The 13,849-nt window shown below is 38.5% G+C and overlaps 1 protein-coding gene across 4 annotated transcripts in view; it reads left to right on the top strand.

Moving 5' to 3' along the window:
• Positions 1–10,251, top strand: part of ADGRF1 (adhesion G protein-coupled receptor F1) — a 45,215-nt gene extending 34,964 nt beyond the window's left edge. For all 4 annotated transcript variants that reach the window (XM_006149090.2, XM_014588019.1, XM_027772101.1 and 1 more), the window contains 4 exons: positions 298–339; positions 3,348–3,407; positions 7,920–7,986; positions 9,703–10,251. In XM_006149090.2, coding sequence (XP_006149152.1) covers positions 298–339; positions 3,348–3,407; positions 7,920–7,986; positions 9,703–9,776 — 243 coding nt within the window. In that variant the 3' untranslated portion in view covers positions 9,777–10,251. The remainder of the gene's footprint in view (positions 1–297; positions 340–3,347; positions 3,408–7,919; positions 7,987–9,702) is intronic.
• Positions 10,252–13,849: the final 3,598 nt, after the last annotated feature.

The following is a 13,849-nucleotide window of genomic DNA, read 5'->3' as shown; positions in this document are numbered from 1 at the left end:
GAAAGAGTGGTTAGATGTTTAAAATCTGGAGTTAAACAGGCCTGGGCTCAAGTATGTAACATTCTATTCTCTCAGTCATTCGTTTATTTATATATTCAAGAAAAAAAATCTTCGAGTACTTTGAGTTGTGCCAGGCACTGTAAAGGTAACACAACACTCTTTTGAGAAGCCTATAATCTAGCAGGAAGGCAGATAAGAAAATGAAGTCAATGTTGGGTGTTAGAATAGTATTACATATTAACTTTCTCTTCTGGAAAAGAAAAATGCAATAATGTGATTTCTTTCATTTTTTTTCAGGGTTTTTTAATTTTATGTTTCGGGATGCTTTTGGATAGTAAGGTAGGTGTATTGTTATAATTTCTTTCTTCATTTTCTAACCTAAGCCTCTCTAAGTCCCTCCCCTTCAGCTCTGAGTCATTTGTTAATATAGTAAGACATTGGACTAAGGAGACTTTTATAATACAGTTCTATAATTTTACAAAAGGCAGGCTCAGAGGGCAGCTGATTCCTATGAGCCCTACATTGCCTCTCATGGAACCTGAGTCCCCTGTGCAGCTTTTTGCCCTTTCTTCATAACCATGTACACCTGCCTAGTATTAGCAGATTCAAGGACAAGGGAAAAGACAGTACAGAAATGAGGTGGTACAGAATAGAAATTAACGTGGAGCTAAGGAAAATTAAGAAGGGTGACCAGATGTTGAAAAGGAGAAACGTAAGCTCATTTCCTGATGATGCTACTTCCACACACAGGAAATTCAGGCACTGTAAATTAATCTATTGATGACATTGTCAGAGTCATAAATAGCAACAATTTGGAAAATCAGAACCAAACCACTCAAGCTGCTAGGAAGCTGCTTTCTAGGAACAAATCAGCCCCCCATAGACAACATTTATGTTGTCTATCAACCCATCCAAGCAGGGTTGATTCCAGCATTTGTGTCCTTCTTGGATAGAAATGATTGTAATTCCATCCAGTTTGTATCTGCTTATGCACTCACCAACATTGTTTCCAGGATGTCAGGACAGACCAAGGGCTGTGGTAGATGGAGGTGCTATCTCAGCATTCATTTCTCTGTTGGCGTTTCTCCACACTTTTTTCAGTGAAGAAGCTGTATGGGCTCTAGGAAACATTGCAGGGGTGATTCCATTTTCAGGACCAGTCTTCAAGTATAAGTCAGTTGACCCACTGTAGGCTCTTCTTGTAGTTCCTGTTATGTCATCTTTAGCGTGTGGTAACCTACATAATATTACCTAGGTACTTTCAAACCTTTGCCACAATAAGAATCTTGCAAACCCACTAGATGCTGTTGAGCAAATTCTTCCTACTTTAGTCTGTCTCCTACATCATGATGACCCAGAAGTGTTAGCAGATTAGCAGTGTAGGTCTGCTGGGGTATTTCCTACCTTATTGATGGACCTAATGAATGGATTGAAGTGGTTGTGAAAACAGGAGTTGTGCCCCTACTTGTGAAGCGTCTAGGAGTTGCCAAATTGCCCATCGTGACTCCTGCACTAAGAGCCATAGGTAATATTGTCACTGTGACAGGTGAACAGACTCAGGTTGTGATAGATGCTGGAGCACTCGCCATCTTCCCAAGTTACCCCAAAATGAATATTCAAAAGGAAGCTATGTGGACAATGTCCAGCATCACAGCTGGTCAGCAGGACCAGATTCTGCAGGCTATGAATCATGTGTTAGTCCCATTCTTTGTCAATATTCTTTCCAAGGCAGACTTAAAGACACAAAAGGAAGTTGTATGGGCTGTGACCAACTCTTCCAGCAGTGGAATAGTTGAACAGATTATATGTCTTGTCCACTGTGGCATAATAGAACTGTTGATGAACCTCTTAACTGTTAAAGATGCCAAAATTATTTGGGCTTTCTTGGATGCCATTTCAAATATCTTTCAGGCTATTGAGAAGCTAGGAGAAACTGAAAAACTTATTGTAATGATTAAAGAATGTGGAGGATTGGATAAAATTGAAGCTCTGCAAAACTATGAAAATGAGTCTGTGTACAATGCTTCACTGAACTTGATTAAAAAGTACTTCTCTGTAGAGGAAGAGAAAGATCAGAATTGTGTGCCTGAAACTACTTCTGAAGGCAATACCTTCCAAATGCAGGGTGGGACTCCTGGGGCCTTTAGTTTTTAGATTGCACGACTAAGGCCCAAAGGTGTTTGTTGTATACTATATTTGGTATAAGTTTGTTTGACTGTTTCTCTACTAAGAACTCTTTTTAAATGTAGTTGTTATCATAGCACTTTTTACAATGAAATTATACTTAAACAGTTTCAAACTGTACATACTGTATGCAGCTTGTCCTCTGAGCAAGTTTCTTATTTCTATGTGGAATTTCATGTCTAGCAGTGTCCTGTAAATAAAAATTAAATTTCACTCTTAAAAACAGAAAAAAGACAACTTCAGTCAGGACACAAAAGAACTAAATGGTCACTGCTGATAAAGCTGTGTAGAATTAATCACAAAATATAATGTAAAACATTTTACCTTTAATTTTTTTCATTTAAATTATGGTTTGATGACAATTCGTGAACAAAATTACTTTCCTAACAGGTGTAGGACAATTTATTTCTTTTATTAATTTGTCTATATACTTACAATAGTCTACATTTCTAAAACTTTATATATTAAATGTTTAATAGCTTCTTACATGAAATAAAAATGCTAATGAAGGACAAAAAGGTTTAGTAAAATATAACAAAAACAAAGTTAAAAAAAAAAAAACTATTATGTTTCCCAAACATTGAGCGATTCTGTTGAGAGAAGTGAAGGCAGTTAGGGAAACTATGTAGTGTTTTTGCCTTAATAAGATAAGAATATTTTATAATTAGCATAAGTATTGCACAGCACAAGGCTCTATTTACAAAGAAGCAATTTACTGCTCTTAATTGTGGTAAATAATTGCCTTGTTTGTACCATTCACATAGTTAGAAAACCCCTCACTTCAAAGACAAACTTCAATTTAGCAATTATTACCAACTACTAATGTCTAGATATGAATTATTTTGGATTATGGTACTGAACTGAGCCCAAACCTACATGGGTGTTTAGAAGATTTTATAAATAACAATAGAACAGTTTGAAATAAAATAATGAATAAATTATCCTCTGGAATTAAAATTCTTTGCTTAAATCTCGTTTTGTATATGAGTAATAAAGTGAAGAAAATATTGTATTAGATACCCATGCCGCCAATGACCTATTAGGTGCTTTTAGGAAATAATGTTAAATAGCAATTTCAACCTGCAGTTTAGTTCTTGATTTGTTTATGTATGACTGCATGTGTGTATTAATAGTTTCTTAATATTTATCTTTTGCTCTTATAGCTGCGACAATTTTTGATTAACAAGTTGTCTCCAATAAGTTTCTGGAAAGAAACATCAAAGGTAATTATACTGCCACGATTTCAATGCATGAAGTTCCAGATTTGCATTTTTTCTCTATGTTGTCTTCCAGCAAGCCCACTTTAATGTAAACCCCTTGAGTTTCTGTCACTATTATGTTCTTGGCATCTAACCAGGTATCTCCCACATGGCCCACACTCAATATTAAGTGTTGTCAGTTGAGGTAGTGATTAAATGAATTAATGTAAAGGCATGAAAACATATGAGGATGCTTAAGCATTCAAGTTTGTGGGTGCTTGCTATGAGTGAATACCTTTGAATTTGTTCCAGTCTCACTTACCTCCTAGTATCTAGAATCAGTACGTTTCTTTTCTGGACTTATTACAGACTTATTTCTTTCTCTAGAACAGCAACGGAGGAGTGTTTGATTAACTTCTGATATATAAATTTGATTAACATGTAAAATGTCCCTTCTGAATCTTCTTAGGGTGTAGATTAGCTCTTAAATCTGCCAACTGACAAGTGTGTATGAAAATACAATTCCTATTTAATTCTTTGCACAAAAGTGCAATCCATATGAGGATAGTATAGTTGGAAACAAAAGGACTTGAATGTATATTTACTATTTTCAATGTTAATTTTGGCCTTTGTCTTTCAGTTAGACAAGAAGGGCCTTGTGGGAAGGGTACTAAAGGGAAGATTTCTGTGTTTGATAAAAATCAACTGACTTAACTGAACCCAAACCTACATGGGTGTTTGGAAGATTTTATAAATAACAATAGAACAGTTTGAAATAAAATAATGAATAAATTATCCTCTGGCATTAAGAAAAGACTTCCTTGTTATGCATTTCATAATAGAAGGTGAGTTAAGGAAGAGCAGCCCATAAGCTGCAGACTTGCCCTCTGTTATTTCTTATTTCTTTTTTTTTTTTTCGCTATAGGGCATGTGCGCTCACCAGACAGACAGAGAGAGACACAGAGACAGAAAGCGAGAAATCACCCCCCTGGGGGGATGGTCATGCCACAATCCTTTCTCCTCCATTCTCCTCTTGGGATCTTGGGCACGCACACACCTGTGCCTGGCGTGAGTTTTAAGCCACCGGGTCCAGGACGCGAACTGTGGTTGACTACGTGGGAGTCCAGCGACATAGCCATTATGCTAACTGCTGGTTCCCTTGCCCTCTATTTCTGACACCATAACCAATTAGCTGTCTGATCTTAGGACAGTCACTTAGTTTTTTTGAGTTTCAGTTTTTTCAATTGTAAAAATTTAGTTTTGGACTAGTAACTCAAAGTAGAAGTTCTAACATTCTGAAATGTTTGATTTTATGTTTTAAAGAATTAAAATGTTTGACCCAGAAAATGTGAAATAGTCAGTATCTATTCTTAGAAAAAGATGGAGGTACAGTACATGTGACTATGTAAAAAACAAAACCAAAAACCTTTAGTGAATAAAGCAAAACGCCATCCACCCTACAAAATAGGAAGGCGTAATTTTTCTCATTTGAAACAAGAAGAGAGAAAAACACCCCAAAGTAAAATAAAACAAAAAAGAAAGTAAATATGCCTGACAGTTTCTCCCTGTTTTTAAGGAGTGTTGACACTTCAGAAGGAGGCAAGGGTCAAGAAGTCTTCGCGTCTTTTGATTTTGTAACCTCTTCCCAATTTGTTTTTGAGTTGAGTGTTGAAAGCAGAACTTGGTTGCTTTGTTACGTGGCTCTTTTGGTTTAAAATAAATACATATTTTATAGAAGAAAAGATAAATATTTATAACTTTTTGAGGTAGTTTGAATGAAAAAGTTGGAACCCAGATTACAGAGGATGATGAAAAGGTGAGGAAGAGGGAACCAGCAGTTAGCGTAATGGCTATGTCGCTGGACTCCCACGTAGTCGACCGCGGTTCGTGTCCCGGACCCGGTGGCTTAAAACTCACGCCGGGCGCGTGTGCGTGCGTGCCCAAGATCCCGAGAGGAGAATGGAGGAGAAGGGATTGCGGCGTGACCATCCCCCCTAGGGGGTGATTTCTCGCTTTCTGTCTCTATGTCTCTCTCTGTCTGTCTGGCCAGCGCACGCGCTCTATAGTGAAAATCTCTCCAAAAAAAAAAAAAAAGAGGTGAGGAAGAGATCACACTCAGGGTGAATAGTCATGTCAAGATTCTCACTTGGGGAACCAGCAGTTAGTATAATGGCTATGTCACTGGACTCCCATGTAGTCGACCGCGGTTCGTGTCTCGGACCTGGTGGCTTAAAACTCACGCTGGGCGCGTGTGTGTGCGTGCCCAAGATCCCGAGAGGAGAATGGAGGAGAAAGGATTGCGGCATCACCATCCCCTCTGGGGGGTGATTTCTCGCTTTCTGTCTCTACGTCTCTCTCTGTCCGTCTGGCCAGCGCACGCGCTCTATAGCGAAAACCTCTCCAAAAAAAAAGAAAAAGAAAATCTCACTTGTAAGTGAAAAGAGAGCGAAGGTGGTGGCCAGATGTAGACACAGACCAGGAGTGACAGGACACAATTGAGGTTGCCAGCATATGAGCAAGGGGAGGCTGACCAACAAAGAAAATTTTAAAAGAAAAGAAAGAGGGAGGATAGTGGACAGAAGAAGGTTCCTGGGCAGAAAGATTGAATGTCTGGGTTGATGTTGGAGAGATTAACCTCCTCTCTTGACATAAGAAGTATCAGACTGATGCAGACAGATCAACATATACAGATCGAGGTCAGAATGTTGAGAGTTCAGATCTCGATATCTTGTTTTTTTCCCTAAGTAGGAGACAAAGATATTCACTGAGAGATGGCAAAGAGAGTGGTAAATTAGGGATCTTGAAAGGGGCAATAAAAATATGATAACTGACTGAAGGGAATAGAAGAGAAAGCTAGCAATATTTTCAACAAGAGCCACTCCTCAAGCCATCAAAACACCATGTGGGCCCACAAAATGGTTTCCCTCCTCCGTACTGGGAGCTTGTGGCCCCTTCCGGGCCTCTGACTACTTGTAGTCATGTTTGTTGTTATTCTCTCTCTCATTTTTCTAACTGCTAACCTCTTGTATTATTTTTTATTATTTTGATGTTTTGTTTAAACCACAATATCATTTGTGATTACTATAACTCTACCAACAGACAGAGTGTGATGGCCTCTAGAGTCTCTCTTAGAGGAGATACTTGAATAAATTATCCTTTGGCATTAAAAAAAATGTGTGATACATCTAAATGTGTAATACATCTAAACACTTAGTTTCAGTAAATCCATGCTGATCCTTTTAATTATTTCATATCAGTTTGATAATTTGACTTTTATATTACTGTACTCTATGTAGCCTTTGCACAAATTACTCAAGTATTATTCACAAAGAGATTTGAATTCTGGGCCAGTTAGCCACATGGTAGTTAAAGGTGGCTGGATCTCACTCTGAGGTTCAAGTCCCGGACCAATGGCTTAAAAAACATGCCACACACATGTGTTTTCATGCCCCAAATCCTAAAAGGAGAATGGAAGAGAAGGGATTGTGGGGTGGCCATCCCCCCAGGGAGTGATTCCTCATTTTCCCTCTCTTCCCTTTCCCTCTTTCTTTAAAATAAATATTAATTTAATTTAATTTCATTTAATAGTTGTTAATTTGACCAGAGAAAGACAGAGACAGAGAGAATGGGAAAGTGAGAAAAGTGAGAAAGCAAACCATCATGTTCTGGACTCAAACCACAGTTGGCCACGTGGGAATCCAGCACCTTAACCACTATGCCACCTGCTGGCCTCTCTCTCGTTCTCTCTCTGTGTGTCTCTCTCTGGAAGCACATGAACCCTATAGCAAATTAAAAAGAGAAAGAGAGGGAGATATAAATGCTAAGATGAGCAAGAATAAGGCAAATTTTGATTGGAGGTAATTAGTTTTAGCATATTCATTTTCTTCCATGGATTCCTTGTATAGCAACAAATATATGAATCAAATAAATGCTAATGTGAACATAAAAAGGGATAATGTCTCCTTTAAAACTATTTTTCAGATTTTTTTTTTTTTAGAAGCTATAAAGATATGCAGAAACAGAGATAAGCAGGTGGCCTAGTGGTTAAGGCACTGGACTTCCACATGGCCGACTGCAGTTCCAGTCTTGACCTGGCAGCTTAAAACTCATGCTGGGAATATGTTTGTGCATGCTCCACATCCCAGTAGGAGACTGGAGAAGAAGAGATTACAGTGTGACAATCCCCCCAGGGAGTGATTTCTCATTTTCCCTCTCACTATTTCTCTCTCTGGCTCTTTCTCTGGCAAATGCACATTCCCTTTGTTAAAAACAAAACAAAACAAAACAAACAAACAAAACAACAACAACAACAAGCCACTAAATTTATTTGGAAATAAGTTCTTAGGCATTTGAAATAGACGAAGGCAGAAGAAAGAATAAGGAATGACTATATTCTTGAAAAAAGAGAATAATGCATAGTATTGATAAAATAAAGCATTGATAAGGACATCAAGAAATCAGGAAATGCAGACCATTACTAAAAGAATACTATTAATATCCAAATGACTTTTTTCGTGTTTTTTTTTTTTTATGCAGCAAAACTCATCAGATTTATCTGCCAAACCCAAATTCCCAAAGCCTTTCAGTATGCTGAAAAACAAAGGTGAGTTATGATAAAACCAAAGATTAAAAAATGGAGAGATCGTAAATACATTTGTGAAGAAAATTGCATGGTAACTCTTTTTTATAATTTTAAAAAATTATTTCATTTAAATTTATTTATTCATTTATTTTAATTTGACCAGAGAGGGACAGTGAGAGAGAGACAGAGTGAAAGAGAGAAAGCAAGCCACCAGGTCCGGGACTCAAACTGTGGTCGACCATGTGGAAGTCCAGCACCCTTAACCACCATGCTACCTGCCAGCTCCCCATGATAACTTTTAAAAACTGTATGTTGGGACCAGCAGTTAGTGTAATGGCTATGTTGCTGGACTCCCACTTGGTCAACCGTGGTTCACGTCCCAGACCCGGTGACTTAAAACTCACGCCGGGCGTGTGTGCGTGCGTGCCCAAGATCCCGAGAGGAGAATGGAGGAGAAGGGATTGTGGCGTGGCCATCCCCCCAGGGGAGTGATTTCTCGCTTTCTGTCTCTGTCTCTCTCTGTCTGTCTGGCGAGTGCATGCTCCCTATAGTGAAAACCTCTCAAAACAAAAAAACAAACAAACAAAAAAACAAATTGTATGTTATGAGTGACTCAACCAGCCACATGTCCAGAGTGCATCTGGAATGTGCCCATAGCTGATAGAACAATGTTGAGAATTTGATGCCCATGGAGACCAGGGGATGTCATTCTGTAATTTCATCACAAATGATTCCCAATTCCTCAGTTAAACATTATAGAAGTCTGTGATGTTGACACTTGAGGCCTGGGGTAGAGCGTGGTTAAATGAACACTAATTGTGTCCTTACTGGAGAGTGACTCCCCTTGTGCTAGCTGCTGAACAGAGGGCATGGGGCAAGATGCACATGCCCTGAGGCTGGATAAGGCAAATTTTGATTGGCAGTGATTTGTTCTAGCATATTGGTTTCCCTACTTCCTAAGTATCCCTAAGGAGAGAGGACCCACACCTGCCAAGGTGAGAGAACACTGTCCTCTCCACTTATGACATGCATTGGTCCTAAGGTCTTATATACTCTGGCAGTTATGAAAGGCTGTGCTGTTTGGGACAGGAAAAAAACAGTATTTCAACATTGTGAATAGTCACAATATTCTTGGAAAAGTGGAAAATGGGAGTAAGGAGGAGACATAGCATTATAAATTAAGCTTAAGTGCCCAAGTTCCATTTCACATTAAGTGATATTAATAAATTATGTTACTATTATTATTAAGGTAGGTTAATAAGCAACTCATTTTAGATTCCCATAAAATTATTTAAATTCCAGATAAAGTGTATAAAGAATGTGCCTCTCCAGGACCCATGGGTCCCGCTATCACTACCATCAACTAACCTGTGTGTTTTTCATAAATCTTTTTGCCTTTTGAAAGTCTATTCCTCATTACTAAAATGAAAAACCAAGAGATCACAAAGATTTCTTCCATCAGTAATATGCTGTTATCTCAAACCTACTTTATCTCATTTTCCGGTAAAATCTGAAAAACATGGGATCTCCCTTCTCAAATAAGAGATGCCTGACCAATGCAAGTCTCTAGGATGTTGAGAAATGGTGTGCCGCTCAATCAGTCATATTGTCTATCTTTCCTCGCTTCTTCCTTAAATTGTCGTCAGTTGTAAAAAACTTCCACAGGCTTATTTTCATGTTGGTTACATGTTTGATTCTAACATAGTAGCAATCATTCTCTTTTTTTTCCTCCCTCAGGCAACTATACACTTTCTCATACTGGAAACTCCTCCAATGACATCATGCTAACTCAGTTTTTATCAACTGAATAATGCCTGGAACTTCAAACGAAGGAAAACATTTTGGAGCAATTTGATATTTAGAGCAAGTCAGTGAGAAATTGGGCTCAGTATTAACTGGGATTTTCTGATTTCATAGTCTAGGAGTGAAACAAGTTTTCAGCAGTTTCATCGCTGCCTTCTTTATCTTCAATTTAGCAAAAAGAAGACTTATTTCCACATGGTTTAATTTACAGAAACTATTCCATAAATGTAGAAGAATAGATTTTTTGGGAAATTGTGTCAATTGTACCTTCCTTTTGTCACCATATCGTAGTCTTTTTATTTTTTCCCATGAAGTATCATTATTTATATAACATTTCCCATCATCTAGATTGGAGTAGGAAAACTTCATGATATAGCCTAAGAAAATTGATAGACCATGTTCACTTTCTTGTCAAAAGTCATTGGTTCAAATTTCCTAGAGAAAAGATATTTCCCTTCAATATTTTCCATTTTTATGCCCCCCTTTTTTTTCTTTTTACTTCTTCAGTTCAGTCTGTTACTTAACATTGAAAATTAATCAGAAATCAAATAAAAACTTTAATCTCAGATAACTTTGTAGCCATTTGTTAGACTTTGATTTGCTATAAATGTGGTAGTTTTCAATTTACAAGGCACTTTCCCCTGGTTCCTAGGCCTTGTGAATTGGTATTCAGGCAGATAGCGGAGAGGAGAGGAAATGAAGGCTCTGAGAGGTGAGTGGTTTGCCAAAGATTGTAAAGCCAGTTAAGAAGAATCAGAGATTTTTAGGACATTGTCTCCTTCTCCAGTTCTATAAACCTATGACAGCCCTGAAAATTACAAACAACCCTATGAGTTCATTATGAGGTAAAATACATGACTCATCATTCCCAGGATTCTATCTATGTAAGATGGAAATTGAGGAAGAATACAGTTGTCAGCCACCAGGGAAGTGCCTCAAAACATCCTGATTTTCTTTCATAATATTTGAAAGTTCTTTTTGAAGTTGTTTATATATAAAATCACTGCCACCTTTGGATGAGACGAAGGACAACAAGTGAGCAGAGGCTATGTGAAGCAACGTTTCCCTTCCACATTTGCATCACTTTTGGCTTACCTAAATTTCAGACCTGTCCACAGTGCACAGAACCAAGCCTTTTGATTCATCCTCACTGTTTAGAGACCTATCAGTCTTAATAGTACCTGTCATGAAAAGGTCTCATGACATGCAATAAGTTGAGCATGGGGACCTTCAAGTCTTTGGTGGTGGATTAAATAGGAAGGAAACGCATCAAGTTGCAGTACACCGTAAAATACCAAGTGAGAATGTTCAAAGGAAATGACTGAGAACTAGTTAGATGATTCCATCCCTCATAAAAACATAGAAGAGTTCAAAGAGAAAAACTTTCTTGGAGAAAACTCCTTTAATCTACCTACTCCCAAAGGTGAGAGAAGAAAGGTTGCCTGCCCCCTGACCTCAAGTCTTACAAGAGAAGGTTTCTCAGATAGCTTTCTATGGGACCACAACAGTTAGGGTACATGGCCAACAAGGGTCTGATTCCTGCCTGAAACTATGACCACAACTCTGTAGTAGATCCCTAAATGTGCTCCATGTTAAGACTAAACGTACATGCATGTTGTCTATTAGGGCAAAGGCTACGTGCATATTTCCCTTGTACCATGGTGAGACTTATACAAGAGAGAAAGTCAGCATGGGGCTGTCTTGAGTACTGTCTGATAGGGCCATCCAAAGAGGTAGAAGGGTCCCAGCAACAAGAAGCTGTAGATGAAGCCAAATTGTGGGTTGAGGAAGAAGTCCTAAGTGACTGCCTCAAATACAAAAAGAATATACAAAGGTTAAAAGAATTGCACTTGAAAGGTCAGGGCTATGGGAATTTCTAAGAGTTCTTGGGTGTTCCTTCCCTATTATGTACAATTCTTATCCAGAAAGCCCTGGCACCCTATGCAGGTGACTCTGTCTCATAAGACAAAATTTCTATTCCCTAAGATCTAGGGAACGGAGAGATAAATCTAAGTGCTCAAAAATGGGGTGGAAGGGAAAGTGAGAAAAATGTCAACCAGTGAGAGACGTGCTAGTGCAAGTAGCCAATCCAAAGCAGGACTCAGTTGGAAGAAAATGTAGTGCCAAATGGTGTGTGGTTACTTTGTCTTTTTTTCTCTTTTTGAAATTTGCTGGAGGGCACATGTAATCACTGGAGAGAAACAGAGGTGAGGGGTTGTGAGAAAGCACACTCCATGGAGAACAGACACCCTGCAATCTTTTCTCCTCCATTTCGGCCTCCTGTCAAGATTTTGGGGATACACGCACACAGGTCCATCATATTGTTCAAGCCGCTGGATCTGGGACTCTTATCATGCAGTTGGCCATATGAAATCCAGCTGCCTTAACAGTCACACCACGGCTTGCCCTGTAGTTTCTTATTATGTTACAAGAGACTGAGCATCCTAATTACCAAACTATTTAATGCGACCAAAATGCTGTAATTACCTAGACATGTTGGAATATAACTAGATTATATCTAGTGGGAAGAAAAACACTTTTCCCATAAATACATTTTGTAAAATGATGGTAAAAAAGAAGAAGCGATGGTAAAATATGTTTGATCACATACCATGTGTCACGTTTGTCTAATCCATTGATTACATATACATTCACCTCAAAATGCTACTGAACTTCAATAAAAGCATCCAAGAAAAGATAAAGGCATCATCACAATTTTTTTATTGGTATATTTTCTATTGTAGTAGTTTTATTTTGGTGTGCAAAAAATTACCTTAAGCTTAGGAGCTTAAAACAGCACGTATTACCAACCGTTATTATCTCGGTTCCACGGGTGAGGAATCCAGGCCTAGCTCAGCTGGTCCTCTGCTCAGGGTTTCACAAGGCTCTCTAGTCAAGGGGCTGGCTGGGCTGTGTTTTTATCTAGAGGCTCAACTGTGAAGGAACCCACTAGGGCTCATTTAAGTTGTTGGCAGAATTGATTTACTTATAGTTGTGGGAATGGGAATAGTGGCTTTTGGTACAGGTTCTCTTCAAACCCTAGAGGCTACCCATATTTCTTTCATAGGCTTCTTCAACTTGGTCACTTACATCATTAAGTCTACAAAGAGAGACTTTATATATTCCAGTCTGCTGTTAAGATAGACTCTTGTATCATATAAGGTCATCAGGGGGATGACTTAAGTATAAAAGGTCAAAGTCAGTATCATCAGACCTCTCCACAGCAACGTTTTAAGCTAGAAAATAATGGAGAGTTTGAGAGAAGAATGATGTCAACTTAGAAGTAATTAAGTGTGAGGAAGAATAGAAACTACTAGATAGGAAAGTTTTAAATAAACTTTCCTCCAGTGCTGTCTTTCCCCAAAGCTGTTGGAGAATACATACACCATATGTGGGAATAAGCACAGAAAAATGAAGAAATAGAATAATAATAATAAAGAAAGATAAAAAGAGAAAACAGAGAGAATAGAACCTTCAGGATGGGGCTAAAAGGAGCTGCCCAGATTGCAGCTGTGGGCCTCCAGGATTATTGCTCAATAAAAGGAAAATCGGACTGGGGTAGTGGCATAGCTACAACTTGACGATCCATGTTTCTGAAGTCACATGGGAAGGTCCTGGGTTCATGTCCTGAGGTCTCCCATATATTCTGGGCACGTGTGGGCCCATGACCTCAACTGACTGAGGTCGAGGGTGGATCACAGCATCGGGACCTTGTTAGGGGTCTCTCTCTCTCTAAAACAGGAAAGAAAGCAACTTTTTTTTTTTTTAAAAAAAAGAAGAACATGAAATGATAGGGTAACTTACGTATTTGAGTATTATTTAGAAGATACTTATTACAAGGTGGAAGTATGGGATGAATTTTTGATAAGAAAATAGAAATCTAAGCAAGTGAAAGTCTTTTATCTAACAGAGACAAAAAGCTATGCAGAAGAGAAAACAAAAACAAAACGAGTTAAACATACTGCCTGGCTCAGCTGTGAATAGAATATATAGAGTTGACAATGTGAAAGGATGTTTTTCTGAAAGGGCCATCCTTCATTTCTTCCATGAGCAAGAGAGACAGGTGGTGGGGAGGAGGGAA

Source organism: Tupaia chinensis, unplaced genomic scaffold, assembly GCF_000334495.1.
Source record: "Tupaia chinensis unplaced genomic scaffold, TupChi_1.0 Scaffold000252_1, whole genome shotgun sequence".
NCBI classification, from domain to species: Eukaryota; Metazoa; Chordata; class Mammalia; order Scandentia; family Tupaiidae; genus Tupaia; species Tupaia belangeri.
Note: the sequence above shows the minus strand (reverse complement) of the source record. Positions and strands in the feature narration are given on the sequence as shown.